Source organism: Limulus polyphemus, unplaced genomic scaffold (assembly GCF_000517525.1).
Source record: "Limulus polyphemus unplaced genomic scaffold, Limulus_polyphemus-2.1.2 Scaffold6016, whole genome shotgun sequence".
In the NCBI taxonomy this organism is placed as follows: domain Eukaryota; kingdom Metazoa; phylum Arthropoda; class Merostomata; order Xiphosura; family Limulidae; genus Limulus; species Limulus polyphemus.
The window spans coordinates 1-16,338 of NW_013671626.1; the positions used below are offsets into that span (position 1 = coordinate 1).

The 16,338-nt window shown below is 31.6% G+C and overlaps 1 protein-coding gene across 1 annotated transcript in view; it reads left to right on the top strand.

Moving 5' to 3' along the window:
- Nucleotides 1-363: 363 nt before the first annotated feature.
- The window catches only part of LOC106473261, a 46,971-nt gene continuing 30,996 nt past the window's right edge, over nucleotides 364-16,338 (top strand). The window contains exons 1-9 of the mRNA XM_013933947.2: nucleotides 364-562; nucleotides 2,493-2,653; nucleotides 2,884-3,046; nucleotides 5,541-5,626; nucleotides 7,782-8,019; nucleotides 9,251-9,553; nucleotides 12,228-12,374; nucleotides 15,074-15,238; nucleotides 15,660-15,941. Of these exons, the coding sequence (XP_013789401.1) occupies nucleotides 364-562; nucleotides 2,493-2,653; nucleotides 2,884-3,046; nucleotides 5,541-5,626; nucleotides 7,782-8,019; nucleotides 9,251-9,553; nucleotides 12,228-12,374; nucleotides 15,074-15,238; nucleotides 15,660-15,941 (1,744 nt within the window). The remainder of the gene's footprint in view (nucleotides 563-2,492; nucleotides 2,654-2,883; nucleotides 3,047-5,540; nucleotides 5,627-7,781; nucleotides 8,020-9,250; nucleotides 9,554-12,227; nucleotides 12,375-15,073; nucleotides 15,239-15,659; nucleotides 15,942-16,338) is intronic.

The window sequence follows — 16,338 nt, forward strand, 5'->3', positions numbered from 1 at the left end:
TCTAAAATATTGTGTGAAATAGTGATAAGAAGCCTGATGCACCATGTGTATTCCAAACAATTCATTGTAGTAGTAATCTGTTATAGTGATAAGAAGCCTGATGCACCATGTGTATTCCAAACAATTCATTGTAGTAGTAATCTGTTATAGTGATAAGAAGCCTGATGCACCATGTGTACTCCAAACAATTCATTGTAGTAGTAAGCTGTTAGGTGGGTTTGATTTTAAACCACTGAAGGTAAAACCTGAACTTTTTTTTATTCTTATGACAGTTTTATCATTTTCTTAAAAACCTAAGAAATGTAATGATATAGATGTTTTTCAGATCTATTATATATAGTTATTCTTTAAGAATAAAATAAAATGCTTCTGTATTTTAGGCCAGGGTATCCCGGAATTCCCCAGAAATGCCCCGTATCACTCAATCTGACTTGCTGTCAGTGGAGACTGGATACTAGTCCATCATACAAAAGATACCAAAATAACTTGTACTTTAAACTACACTCAGAAAATATATTTGGTACTCTTGATAAGAATTTCCAACAAGATCACTTTCAAATAGGTGAGTTGATTTTTCTTGACCCCAGAAGTTTAGAAGTGAAGAATAATTTAGGTCAGAATGTTTGATGTAAACGCATCTTTTAAGATTGTTAATGATGTTACTAAAGTGTTACGTGTTTTAAATAAAATAACAGAGTAATTGTTGGCACTAAACAACAAGACATTGGACAACCTTTGTTAATTTTCGTATTTATTTGACCTTACAGTTTTCCAGATTTGTAAAGTAACTGATTCTCATCGAAGTTGGGTTGGTCTAAGGAAGTGAAATTGTGTAAGATTTCTGACTAGGTTTACTTTTTGATAATTTTCATACGGTTTTTTCATTTTAAGAAAGAAAAAAGAAAATTAGATTTTATGTTAAGCAGTACTTACCAGCTGTAGTCCCACAATGACTGTAGATTTGGAAGTTTACAACTTCAAATTGTATCTAACAACCTAGTTTGTTTGTTCCTCTTAAGATAGGCAACATTTAACGTTTTAAAGTCTTCGATGTTTTCGTTGAAAGCAAATATCAGAAAAGTTAACTGAACACCTAACCAGTAGTGATCTATACTTAATCTAATTAATGTAAACGTTTATAATGACCTCATCCAATCAATTTAAAGTTTATATTTAGCCTTAAAAGTGTGTCAGAATTCTGAAATGTGCTCCATAACAATGTGAAAACACTGTTTCTTCATAGTCAAGGATATGAGAGAATGCAAGTCAGTAAGGCAGAAATCCGTTTTTTAACTTTCTCAGAAATTAGACGTAGCTTTTGTGACCAACTGTTTAAAATTAACATTGTTAATTCCTACCTCTATGCGTGTGGAAAAAATTAGCATAACTCTTAGAAAATTATTTCAAGTTTTGTAAAAAGCAAATCTCATTTTGGTATTTTGAAGTGTCGTTAGGTATCTGGATAGGCTACTATGTCGATACATGTTTAGATAGACCATGTTTAGATTAGGTGTAATTAAAATCTTTTCACTATTCTTTTGTAAACTGTATGTTCATGTAGGGCTTATTGAAGGATTTGGTGCAATTCATCAAGACCGTAAATTAGTTTATTCTTCACCTCTCAGTTTGTCTTATTTGCACAGATACATCCACCTGTTTTTTCAAGATTCATTGTGGCTTTCTAACAGTGTAATTGTACTCTGTAATTCATTAGTCCACTGTGTGTGTGCGCGCTACCATTTGTCTTTCTGTAATTGTTTTAAAAAAATAATCTCAAGTAGGAAGTTCCTGTTATAGTCTTTTTTCCTAAATGATGTGAACATAATTGTTATATTATCCTTATATATATTTTTTACATCTATAATGCCCTTAATCATCGTGCTACATTTGATATATTTTGATAGATTGTTTAGAAAATTGAGGTCTCTAGGCTAATTTTGTTAGGGTAATGTTTATACACAGTAAATATTTCCCTACAAACGAGAAACTATTAAATGTTCTAAAAATTATTCCGTGTCTGACGAAGACTAAGTTTGTTTCTTAAACACAGAATTAAGCTTTGTCATTTCACGTATACGTTTTAAACAAATTAAGATATAGAAATAAAAGAATAAAGAACAAGGATGAACAAGAGAGAGAAACATTTATCAAATTTAAAAAAACAAACAATATTTAGATATACACTTAAGCCAATTTGTTTCTTTTCATACTTCTACTTCCTGTCCTGTTGGTTATGTACACTGTTCTTATGGTTAGTGTGTGGTATTATTGTATTGTTATTTTTCCAGCTCGATTAGTGTTAATTGTTATTGTGTTATTTTCCAAGATTAGTTCCTGCTGTGATTTTTAGTTGAATTATTGTTATTATGTTAGTTTTCTTCCTGTTTTGATAGTTATTAGAATATATATATTAATATCTAATGGTCCATTTAATAACTTTTTTTATTAAGGCTGATTGTTACTGTAATATGTTCTTGTTTTTTTTTAACTAGTACTTCCTGATGCTCCATTGAACTTGCACGTTATTAATAAAAGTCAAGATGAAATTAACATTAGCTGGGTTCATCCGAAAGGTTTCCAGTTTGGGGAATTTAAGCCTGGACTTAATTACCAATTGTGGTATAGAAAAGCTGATACCTCAGATAAATGGAAGGTAATTAGGACTTCTAGTACAATCTATAAGTAAAAATAAAAGAATGAAACCTAGTTATTTGTAATTATAAATATCAATACTTAGAGAACCAAACTTTAAGTAAGTATAAAATTAATATATTTAGTAAAATATTACATTTGAATTATCAGCATTCTCATCATATTTTAACGAGACCTCGTGTGGTTGAAGGTGTCGCTCAAATAGGATTTTTGGTGTTGTTTTTTAAACAGATTCGTGAACTTGGAATAGATACGACTCAATACACTCTATCAGGATTGACTCCATACATTAAGTACGAAATCCAGGTTCACTGTCAATCTAGCAAAGTGGATCCAAAGGTGGAAGATATGTGGAGTGAGTTCAAACAAATTTCATGTCGCACCAATCCTGATGGTAGGTAACCTTTTGTTTTCTTGTTGTATATATATTAATGTTTTCAGAATGATAAGTTAGAACCTGATATTAAAGTGGTTCCAGCAGCCTTTCTTTTCCTATTTTAAAATTCTCCAAAAAAAAACAAAAAAACAGTTTTTGTTTCTAGTATATTCCAGCAGTTGATTTAAGTATGCTGACTTTATGTTGTATAAGGTATTAATTGTGAAGGCAAGTAAGTCCATCTCACTCTTATTTTCTTTGTTTTCCAAGTACAATATATCTACATGTTCATAACCTAATTACAAAACACAATAAAACTTGCATAATCTGACAATTTATGCGTGGGTATTTTATGAGCAAAATAGTCCTAATTTAAAAAAGTTCATGACCTATTTCCCTTTGCTTTTTCATCACAATGTGTTGGATGGCCTTTTTGTACATGTGTGTGAGTGTATGTGTGTATATATATATATACAGGCCTCCCAACATATTGAGAGATATGTGTGTGTGTGTGTGTAATAAGAAAGTAATAATAAAGAGCAAGCTATTTATTTCTGTCAAATGTAATTCAGTTGTTAAACACCATTGAATGCTCTTTACTGGTAAATTACTGGTTGGCAAACAAATATAACTGGTAAACATGGATAATATTTTTTTATTTTGAGTGAAATATAAATACAGTTAATTCTTTTATAGCTTAGAAAATAACTTTGAATGTTTCGTTTGATTCATTCATTTCGAAATACAGATGCAAGTTTATTTTGGAAAATATGTATTATCAGAATTAAAGTAATACTTATATATATGTTACACTATCATTAAGAATATATACATAGGTATTATTTGAGTTTAAATAGTAAATGTAAATTCATCTTTTCCTATTTTTTTACATGTATGCAAGACAAAAAATGTTTCTATATAGGTGAATAAGCAAGTCTTTAACATTTGTTACTGTTTACTAAAGGTTTTCAAAATACACTTTGCTGTTTGATTGGATTTTTATATTGGAAAAAGGTTTAAGATTAATTTGAAATTCTTTATAGTAATGTTTAATAAGGCTTCCAAAGATTAATTTGTCTTTAATTTAAGCTTTTTAAATAATTTATTCCTTTTAATGTTCTAGTCTTTCAGTCGTTTTTGAATGATTACACTGACTCTACACTATCCTGCCAAACGTCATGGGACACACCTCTGATGGCAGGAAAATGGGTGTGATGATAAAATATGCAAATAGTTTGGACTATAAAGGTGATCAACAGTTCCCTCAGAAGTCATTTTGAATTTGTATGGTGAATGAAAAGTACACGGAAAGAGCTAACAGAGTTTCAGAGGGGAAGAATAGTTGGATGTCATTTTGGGAAAATGTCTGTACATGCTATTTCACAACAATTAAATATTCCCTGTCGACAATTGGCAATGTGCTGAAGAAATGGAAGTCCACAGATGAAAATGAGCCCAAGAAACGACCAGATAGGCATAAAATACAGACTGACAGGAGCCGATGAGCCTTAAGAAGGCTGGTTACCTCATCTCACAGTCAAACCCTAGAGAATCTGTGTTTGGAGATGCGAGCAGCCACAGGCAATACTCTAAGTGTTTCCATGATACGTTGAGAGCTGCATGCCATGAATTTTCAAGGAAGAACTGCAGCCCACAAGCCATTGATAACAAAAAGAAATACACACCATCAATTGGCATGGGGCAAGGCACACCAAACCTGGACCGTAGATCAATGGAAATCGGCCCTATGGAGTGATCTGGTGGATGTGTTTGGGTATGGAGAATGCTCATTACCCGAGTGTGTTGTCCCAACAGTGAAGTTTGCAGGTGATGGTTTCATGGTTTGGGGTGCTTCTCACGGTATGGACTATGTTCACTATTCGCAGTGCATGGATCAATGAATGCTGAGCCCTACATTGATTTTTTGAACAATTCTGTGTTTCCTACATTGTGGTAATTTTATGGTACCGGCCCTAACACCCTTCAATATGATATCTCTCCACGTCACAAAGCAAGAATTGTGAACACGTGGTTTGAAGAGAATAACAATGGAACATTGTAGTGGCCAGCACAGAACCCTGCCCTCAACCCGATAGAACATCTTTGGGGTGAACTGGAACTCAGAATTAGGGCAAGGCCAAGACAGCCCTCTTCAATAGTAAAGCTTACTAATGCTTTAAAGGAGGAGTGGAGCACAATACCACCAGCTCTCTACCAGAAATTAGTAGACAGTCTTTCATGAAGCATTTAAGGCATCATTAAGGCCAAAGGCTGGCCAACACGCTATTAATTTCTTGAAATAAAGACATTTTATTCATAACTACTCGTGTCCCATACCTTTTGGTAGGATAATGTGTATGTTGAAATGTTCACGTATTGAAATATCTACTATCAGCCATGTTTTCCTTGAAATAAATAAGTATATTTATGTTTTAAAACAAATTCATGTTGTGACGTGAGGGTTTGAACATTATCATAGATATATACATATATGTTATTGTTGTTTTTACAGTGCCATATTTGATTCCAATCATCAGGAAGGAAGCTTTTGAACAGAATATTATGCACCTTGAAAGAAGCATAACCTTATACTGGCAGGTTAGAATTATTTGATGTTTTTATGTAGCTAATTTAATTGAGATGAAATGATCAGATTTTTCTAATTTTAACTCTTGAATTTATATTTTATTTATGCATTAACTTATTTGTAGGTCCCTGACTTTGCTGGTTGCAGAGTCTCTAATAATGTACAGATCACCAAGAAAGAATTTAAACAAAAATGCCATCAGTATTTGCAATAAATCTCCTAAAGTATTCTTGAAGTCCTCCATGTACTTTACGTGGAAAATGAATGCTTCCCCTCTATTTGTGTTTGGTCAGTTTTTTTACATTAAGACTTGACGAGTAAAAACATAAAATTACTCAGTGTCATGATATGAAAGATTGTTTAATTTAGATATTATTGATTAATTTATTTTTGTGAGTGAATATTTTATTATTGTTTAGTTTTTGTTATAATAAGAGTTAAAAGCAGATGATCTTAGGAAGTTGTCTTTATAAGTCATTGATATTGAGATTACTGAACGTTGTGTGCAATACTTTAACGTCGAGAATATAAAAGGCTGGCAGATGATTAAGTGATAGATATATAAATGGTGTGAGATGAGCAGAAAGGGCAGACAAATAATAGCAAAAAGAAAGCCTAGGAAAAGTTGGGTGTGAAGTTAACTATCATAGAAGTGATAGGCCTAACAATTGACCTAGGCCTAATGTTTAATATGTCAGAAAAAGACTAACAGTAGAAAAGGGGATAAGAATAATAATTATTCCTCCAAAACTTGGCTCTAAAGTAATTGAATCAGCCTGAGTGCACTTTGAACAAAAGTAACAGAGGATATTTAGAAGAAAGAAGACCAAACGATTACAGTAACTCATGCCACAGTTGAAAGTGAATTATACACAAAATACTAGTGTGATAGTAATAGAGAGGATAGTTTGGCTTGTCAACTGAAATTCTAAATAACTGAATAGGCCTAAGTGGACTTTTGACAAGATGAAGAGAACTACATACATATAGTGTTTGATATGCCTATAATCTCTATAGTGTGATTACTTTGTTGTACCTACATTAAATTGTTACGATATTATATATATACATACATATAATATTGAAAAGCAAGAGAAGTGCTTGCTGTTTATTTATCGTTGAATATATTGCTAACAAGTGACAGACACCTACTGTAGAAGAATCCTAAGCCCAACAACAACACAGTATATATTTATACTATTAAGTATAAGAAAAAAAAGCCTTTTTATTTTGACAACTGGTAAAGATCAGATTTTTAACTTCTGACACTCGGTACTGTCATATGTGAAACCTAGCACTAGTGTAAGTATGAAAACAAGTTGGTAATTTGATAGTTAATTAAAAAATTTACTGATTGAGATGTATGAGCAGTAATAAGTAATTTTGGGCTTCTATTGTTAAACATGTTAGTCTTTAGCATAAAACAATGTATAGCTCTAAGTATGCGAGAGTTTAAAAAATATATTAACAATAATTCTAAAAATGTTTCATACACTCTTTTTAAAAAAAAATAATTATTATTAGTCCTTCCCGTGCTATTAATGAATAAGGACCTCAGTTGGACCAGTGCATTCTGAATGGTTTTCTATAGTTTCAGAAAGAAACAAATTGGAGACACCAAGTGAGATAGGAACATAGTTAGATAGCTTAATGTACAAGAAAGTTGGAGTACTTGAACAGTCTTAAAATTTAGCCGAACTGAATAAATAGGAAAAGTCTTTCTTCAATATAACTTATGCAACTTATAATGTTTGAAAGTTAAAAATTACAATACAACGTTTATTTTATTTTAAAACTATAAAATCAAACAGCAATCAAAATATTAAAGGATACGAATCCTTCTTATAAAACAAAAGAGTGCAACTACCACAAAATAGAGAAGGCTCTTAGGAAAATTTCTTGTTTATATTTTACTATCAGTATTGGATGATAATTTCCTGATGTGAATAACTTGTATTTCATTTAATTAAGTGTCTTCTATGGCTGAAACTCGTCTCTGATACAGAGATACGGTTTTTATCATTGAAGTCCAAACTGTTCTGTTTAGAAAAACAAATAGTGTCAGTTTGTAAGACTAACATCATTTGGAATCGTATATTAAACTACTTTCGTATCAGAGTATATTTTCTTGTAGCTTTTATATTTTTTTTTCCCCTTACTTTGTAGCCTGTTCCCAAAGAAAACTACAATGGGCAAGAGTTCTATTATATGATTGTTTGCCAAAATGATCATGCATCATACTCTGACAGTATCATTTCAATGAAAAGATTGGAAGGTTCTGTAACAACATATAGATTTGACCATTTAGAACTTAACATGCCGTACAAGTTTATTTTGTATTCGATAAACAAAGAGGGTCGGTCAGAGAACTCGTCCGAAATTTTTGTGGATAGCAGAGAAAACGGTAAGTAATGGAATCTTATCTGGTAATCTTAAGGTTATAACTAATCTCACAGTATTTAAAAATTGTAGAAATAGAGTTCATCCATACATGTTTGTAGTAAATATAGGCCAGTTGGTTCAATGAAGGTCTCCTAATAGAACAGTTAGTAAAAGTTATAGTAAATGTATATAAACACAGTCAGCGGTATTTTCAAAGAAGGTTAGTCAAAAACATCTGTTAAGTACACACATAAAACACTGCTCCCTCGGATATGGCCAAACACATGATATTGGTCATGCTCAAACATCCAAATCACTAACATCTTTATATATGAAACTATTTATTAGCATCTCGTTTTTTAGGGGTAATGGCTTTAGTCCATAAGTTTAGCATCCATGAATGTGGGCCACTGATTAAGGCAGCTCCTGTGGAATCTAAAGTGATTAGTGAAACTGTTCATAATACTATAAATAGTACCTTCAATAAAATATCATGAGATTGATATTGTGTTGTGGTGCTTCAGTCAGCAATATTAAATCAATAATCAGAAATTTGCTAGCATCCATAAAAACTGCACCAGTCTCTTTCATTATTTTGTAATAATAATTTTTTAAACAAAAGTAATGATCATTAATCCTAAAATGCCAGCATGGGGTCACTTGGACCCCATACGACCTGGTGTTAATTGTTAAATTTTAACACTGGCACTCGAGGATCTATAATTTAATTTTTGGATCTTTAAAACTTTAATACACCCACAACTGGGTGTGAATGGTTAATGGGTGGTCAGCTTAGAACGTTGTGGGTTTAAACATTGAGGCCTTATCCATCTTTATCATTGTTTGTCAGCAGTTTGTATAATTTTTCATTATTGTTTTAAAATTAATTGGAGAGACCAGGTATCTCCAAAGTTTTTGGTGCTATTGCCACAGTTAACCTCCTCCAAGGTTATACTGTTTGCTCTACCCACCAAGTGGTCTTAGTTGGTTTTGTCTTGCATGATCCAAACTTAATATTTCATCACCTGTTTATAATGTTAGCAGATGATTTTAACATGTTTATCCAATGGTGGTATATATATATATATGTGTATTTTGAAATAATACTTATTTTTGTATTCCTGCTATTTTCAAAGATTTATGATAATAGTCATATTTTAATAAATAAATAGCATATTTTAAGTGCCAAATATTGAAAGGTTACTAAATTTTGACATTATTTTTAAACTCAACACATCTGGTTTTTTTTGTAGTTATTCCCAAACCTACCAACATCACTGTTATTAACTATGTTAACGGAACCCACAAGTTGCAGTGGAGTTACCCTAAAGAGGAAGTACCTGTTACCAGTTACACTGTGTTCTGGTGTAATAATTCAAAGCCTCGTCCTTTTTCCTGCACTCGTCCAGTCAGCTGGAAAACCTTGCGAGCTGATGAAAATGCAATAAGCTTTGACTTTGAGAAGGATTTAAGCTACCAGTTTGCTGTTGCAGCTAACTCTGGAAAAGCAACTTCAGGAATGGAGTGGGCATTGTGTATTGTTTCAGCTCATAAACGTACGTATACATAGAATGGTGTGATCGATATTAAGATGTCCCGATGTACTTATATTAAATCCACTAGTAACTGCTAGTGTCATTCTTCAGCAGGTGACTTTTCATGTCACGAGATCTGTATTTATGGAGATTTTTTTTATCGTGTTGTCTACAAAACTAATCCATTAAAATGTACTTTAGATTATATAAGTTTTCTTTGGATGTACAGAGTAAAACGTTTATTTTTTCACAAGTTTTCACCTGGTTTATCTGGCATTGTCAGGTGAGATAGAACTGAGGTTAACAGAAATTAATTTAAAGTAAAAAAAATTGTGTGTGTCCATAAAAGTAGTATCTACAAAGCATGTGATTCAACAATTGTATAATTACTCAAATATTTATCATAAAAAAAAATGATGAAAGTGAAATTTTACTGAAACCTGACAAAAGTAATGATGTTATTGTGCACTTACTTCTTTGTGTTATCGCATTTCCAAGAAATGGAAACTAACGTAACCCTGTCTAAAGAATTGAAATTAAAACAACTTCTTTTAGAAGTGCAAAAAAATTCTTAACTTTCTACCGATCAATACCAATTTATTCATCCTTCAAATTTATGACCTCCTCAAAACTCGCAAACCTGGTTTCCCCCTTATGTTCTACTGTTTTGGTATACAAAGCTTACAACTACAACCATAGGAAATTCCTGCTTGGTTGTTTCTCATGTTTACTACTTCATAAACAACTGTAAAATTTTAATGAAAAATCTCAGAGAATTCAATAATTTTGTTCGATTGGTCACATTTGATGTAAAAATTGTGTTCACTCATGTCCCTGTTATTGGAGTAATAAATGCTGTCTTAGAATGTCACCAAAATTATTGTAAGCCTCATTTGTGCCTTAACATCAACACCATTAGAGAACTGTTTATCTTCACACTTAAATTTTCCAGTTTTTTGTTTCAAGTTTTAAATCATAACCAAGTTGAAGGATTTATTTAGTATGGGAAATTGTGTTCCCCCAGTTGTTGCTACTATATATCTGGTAGGAATGGAAGATATTTCCATCTTGTATAACCTTTACAAACCAGTTTTTTGGGGTTCATTATTATAACAACATTTTTACAGATTTTTGTTAACCTTGACCAGTGGTGTGCAGAGGTTCTATGATGCCCGGGGCCTTGTACCTAAGACCTTGGGGAAGGGTGGAAAGGGTTCTACTAATCGATTCGACTCTTTGCGTTGGATGCCGGGACCCCGGCACCTTTCGCCCCCCTCTGCATGCTACTGACCTTGACACCATTTATGACTTTTTTTTTCTAATCTAAACCAGATACAACCATACAAAGTTTGACGTAAAAAGAACTTGATGACAAGTTGTCATTCCTGACTATTATTGTTGAAAATACAAAAACTGAACTTTATACTTCTTGGAATTCCCTTCATGACCAATGCCAGAAACTGCCGTTCTTACAAATATAATCATAAGTTTTCTACAAGGTTGTTTCAAAAAAAAAGAAAACAAAAAATTTATAATTCACTTTTGTGTATGAAACAGTTTTCCTCCCACTTTTAAAAAAGTAAATGTTTCCAATGAAAATGACCCAAAAAATTGACAATTTTTTTAATAAACAAGTATCCCTGTTTATTGTGTTTTTACATTTCATCCAAAAAACTTACCCATGCAGTAAAAAAATCTAGTAGAAGACAGTCAAAGAATATGAAATTGACATTAAGGTATAGTTTACATTTCTACCTGGAAAAAAAAAAAAACTATTTGAAATTCTATCCAAAAAAATATAAAGACAATGATACTTCAGAAAATGTGGATGCAATAAAAGTTTCTGATTACCAAAACTGTTATATTGGAAAAACAAACGGACAGATTTCTACTTGTTTGTGGAAACATTTAAAATCTCCATCTTACGTTTTTGTACACGCGTCTTCTAAGGTAAGATTTCTCAAGAGAGAAAACAACATTGACAAAAATAAAAGAAGCCTTATAATGGCTAGAGACGGCTTGAATGGGTAATGAAGAAAAACTTTAATATAAGTTTTTCTTCATTACCCATTCATGCCGTCTCCAGCCATTATTAGTCTCAAAGTGGGTTCCTCGTCATCGAAAAAGAAGCCTTGTTGATAACCAAAACAGAAACTTCTATACTTTTGCTCAGATCTTAAAGCTTTATTTTTTATATTTATATATATATATATTTGACAGTTCATTGATTAATACTATATTTATTATACAATTGCTTAATCACATTTTGTAAATTATTGTTACAAATACTCGCATGGTTTAAGTTAATTTCAGTTAGCCTTATTTCTCGTATCTCGCCAGATGATTCTAGGTAAACCTGGTGAAGTGTTATGAAAAAATAGAATTTTAACTCTGCGCGTCCGATGAAATTTGTTTGAAACTTAGAAAACGGAGTTCTTCCTAATGTTTAATTAACATTTTTCAGGTTAGTTACTGATACAGATATAAACTTCATAAATCTTAAGAAAAAGCGAGTTACGAGTATGTCTGCATTTATGTCTGTTTATTTGAAAAACTGTAATAAGAAAAATATTTTGTCTGTGGGATAGAGAGAGTAAAAGTTGTTTAGTGTAACCAAAAAGCATTTTTAAGTAGGAAAATTGAAAAGAAAAGCCGAACTTAAAAAAGATAAATTTTTTCCTTTTTTTTTATATAGCTTTAGACAAAGTGGTTATCGATGTCTATGGTTATAATGAAACCACTCTGATTGTAAAATGGACTTTGACCTGTAAAGCTCAGAAAAAAGTAATTCAGGAATACGTCGTCCAGTATTGCCAGTCGTCACTGAACCGTGCTTGTATTAGTAAGTGGGTTAAGTTAGTCGTAAAATCTTATGTAGTCCATTTTTTTGTGCTTTTGGTAACATCATGTTATAAGGCTTATTCTTTTATATCTGACTTTTTTATAAATTTGTATTGATTTACCTACTTAGCATAAAAATCAGTACAAATCAAATGTATAACAGTAAAATATTGAATTAATAGTAACTATAAGTTTACACAACACTGCTGTAATATATTACTTTTAAGATCTCTATTGGATAAAGTTAATAGTGTTTTTGGTAACTTAAAATACTGTCACCCATACCTTTGGAGGTGGACTAAACATGACAAGGTGTTTTCAGGCTTATCTTTATGTGAGATTAGACAGTATCAGTTAATTCACTCTTGTGGCCCCAGCCCATGGAAAAAGGGGGCACAAGTGTATACAGTGCACATGAGGAGGCTTCAGGTCAAAACAGTTGGGAACCAATAACTTAAAAAAATATTACATATACTGTAGAAACTGGGTGTTTGTTTTGTAAAAATCAAAAGTGAGTAATAGTTGGTTTATACTAAATAGTTGTACAATTTTGATATGTCCACAATTGAGGCACTGTTAAAATGTCACAGAAATGATGGAGAAATAAGCTTTTATCTGATACTTTTTTTTGTAAGTTTACCCTGTGCTTACTATTTTTGCTAGTGTTCTTGTAAGAAACTGAACTATCAAACATCTGTGGTTACATGTATAGATGAACACTTACATACCTGAACTCGGAACCAGATTTTTACAGTATCACTAGAAGATAGTATAGTTATTTCAAAAAATGAATTTCTCAACAGGTGTGAGTTTCAGATCAGGACATACAGTAGTGTGTCTTGCAGCCAAAAAACAACCTGCAACTGTGTGTTATTAACAGGAGTAATTGTTTAACAATTTTCCACCTTTTATAGCTTAGACTGTGGTAATCCAATCTATCACATATTGTTAGTGGATGTGTTCTACTGAACTCTTACTTCATATACCAACTTTCAAGACAATCTATTTAAAAAAATACATGAGATATAATATCTCCAATTTTGATTAAAGCTCTTCCTACTCTTCACACCAAAAGTACGGATACTTTTGGTGTTAGAAAAACATATTTGACTTCTAAGGATTTTTTTTCAAATTTGGTACACTGATAAATCTTTAAAAACCTATAATTAGGTGTCAATTTTGGTCTAAATATAAACCACATGTGCAAAGCTATTCAACAAAAACTGCTCAAATTTGACCAAAAATTTTGAGCATGGCTACGCAAAAAGTCACGTGAGGTGTTGGGCTGAAATTTTTAATACAGTTTCACCCAAGAGTAAAAGTGGGCGTTTTTTTGTCACTCAGATTAAAGACTGCCAATTTAGAGCAACAAAACTATATAGTAAAAGGACGTGCAGATCCATAAGTATTGGTTAAGCCAAGCAAACTAGATTATCAGTTTCTAGCTCAATCATACAGGTGAATGCTTATTATTGATTATTCATTACCAACTTTTCAGCACAAATTTACTAAATTTTATAAAATTCTCCTAATTAAAGAGAGTTGAGCATCATGTGATATTAGCTTAAGCAGCAATTAGCGTAAATAATGATGCTTAATATGGCTGTACCAAGTGCATGCGGGTGATGACAAGAAACTATTAATCTAGATTCCATGGCGTTACTACAAAGGAAGTTATTAACACTGTTTTAGAGAGGGAAAACACCATCATATATTTTAAACAATCTTGTTGGTTCTGTAAAGTTTAGGTCTGTTCCGAATAATAAGGTTGTGATCCTAAAGCTAATGTTGGTTACTTCCGAGTATCAGTTTCTTATTTAGTGTGGTTTATTGGTGTGTATTGACCAAATGTCATGATATCTAATCAAAAACACCTTAGGCGTAAAAAAAAATGTGGCCAAAAAAAGGACTGAGTGTTCAACTTAAAGGAATTAAATCAAAATTAGTGGCCAAACTGGTAGCTACACTTGTAACATTGCTAAGAATTTTACAGCAAATATTCATTCATGAGTTAGCTAGGCCATGTATTTTATTTTACCCGCTATCATGCCCATAGTTGAACAAAAAATGTAGCTTGGCTAACTAATGAATGAATATTTGCTATAAAATTCTTATTAATGCTATAAGTGTAGCCACCAGTTTGGCTTCCAATTTTGATTTCATTCCTTTAAGTTGCACACTCAATCCTTTTTTGGCCAAACCTCTTTTTCACACCTAATGTGTTTTTGATTAGGTGTTATTTATAACAAGTGTTTAGAGACTGAAGGCTGACATTTTGTGAATATTTTTATTTGGGAAAAATGTATTTTTGTTTTCATTTTTATTATTTAGAAGCACACTAATCAATTAATTTGTCTTGTCAATATTAATTAGAATTTGATATCATTTTCATTATCTCCTAATGTTTATTCAGTTAAACTTTATATTAAAAGAATTAAGCTAAATAACGGAAGTAAATACTTTTCTCTCGGTGTACATTGATTCTTTATGGACAGAAAATTCTCACAGCAAGAATGCTAATCGTATATAATTTGATTTCGTGTTTCACCATATTAATATTCTTGTAATGCAAATAAAAATATGCTCCAATTCCACCTTGAAAAAAATTAATCATGATTATTTAGTAGTAGTTTGTGTAATTTAGTAAAATGAAAGCCAGATATTCACTGATGTAATTGTCTATTGTTGTGTCTCTAACAGAACCTCGCAAACAAGTGATAGTGAATAATTCAGAAGCTGATGAAATGATGTTGACTGGTGGATTACGTCCATTTACAATGTACCTTGTTAGTGTTCAAACAAAAACACATAACAAGATGTACAGTGAATTTAGTGACGAAGTACTTGCCACTACAAAAATGGGAAGTATGTATACATATAGTCTTATTTATCTGTGCTTATTTTTTCTTTGATGTCCCTTTTTTTTTGTAGCATATTTCTGACTAAAAAAAATGTTTTAAAATGACTTATTTTGTCACTAGTATTGAAGCATAAATTTGATGCCATGTTGACATAATTGTATTAATTGATTTTCTTTGTAGGTAGAATTTGTTGGTCATTAACTTGTATTACAGATTTTAAAGAGCTTGAATATGCATCATATATATATCTATTAATCCAGAAATATATGTTTGTTTCTTGAGTAACAGCAAATTAACAAAGTAAGACATTAGTTGGATATCATTAAACAAAGGAATCATGTTAGCCTCTGAAAATGAACAGTAAAAAGTTTTATATTAAATCTCATTATGTTGTGATGAATATAAATTCAATATTTTTTTTTTAGAACCTACGGAACCTCTGAACTTAAGAGGTAAAACAAATTCTACAGCTATTAGCATCACTTGGGAACGACCTCAATATCCAAATGGTATATTACATCACTATATTGTATGGTTTAATGAAAGGCTTAAGAAGGTTCAGCACTGTATGGAAAGCCAGTTTTGTTCTACTGTTCTTGATGAAGATATCAAAAGTTTTACAAACTATTCAGTTAGTGTTCAGGCCTGCAACAAGTACTTTTGTTCCAACAGATCCAACATTTTTTATGCTTTGGTTGATATCAAAGGTGAGTTATTAGTGGAACAATCAGGGACAGTAGCTGAAAGCTTAATTTTTTTAATGAAATGTTTCATAGTTTTTCATGTTATTATCCCAGGCTCTCAGCTCTTCTATTAAAATCACTTGATAAATTATATGGTGTATGAGAGCCAAATTCTTGTGGAAATACAATACATTTGTTTTGAGAAACCTCATTACAATGACCTGTAACTTGTTTATTTTTTACTACATTACTTTCCCATAACCTGGCTGTAATTTATTGTATTTTGTTATCTGTTTGCGCTTCACTACATTACTATTTTGTAATCTGTTTGCACTTCACTACATTACTATTTTATAATCTGTTTGCGCTTCACTACATTACTATTTTATAATCTGTTTGCGCTTCACTACATTACTATTTT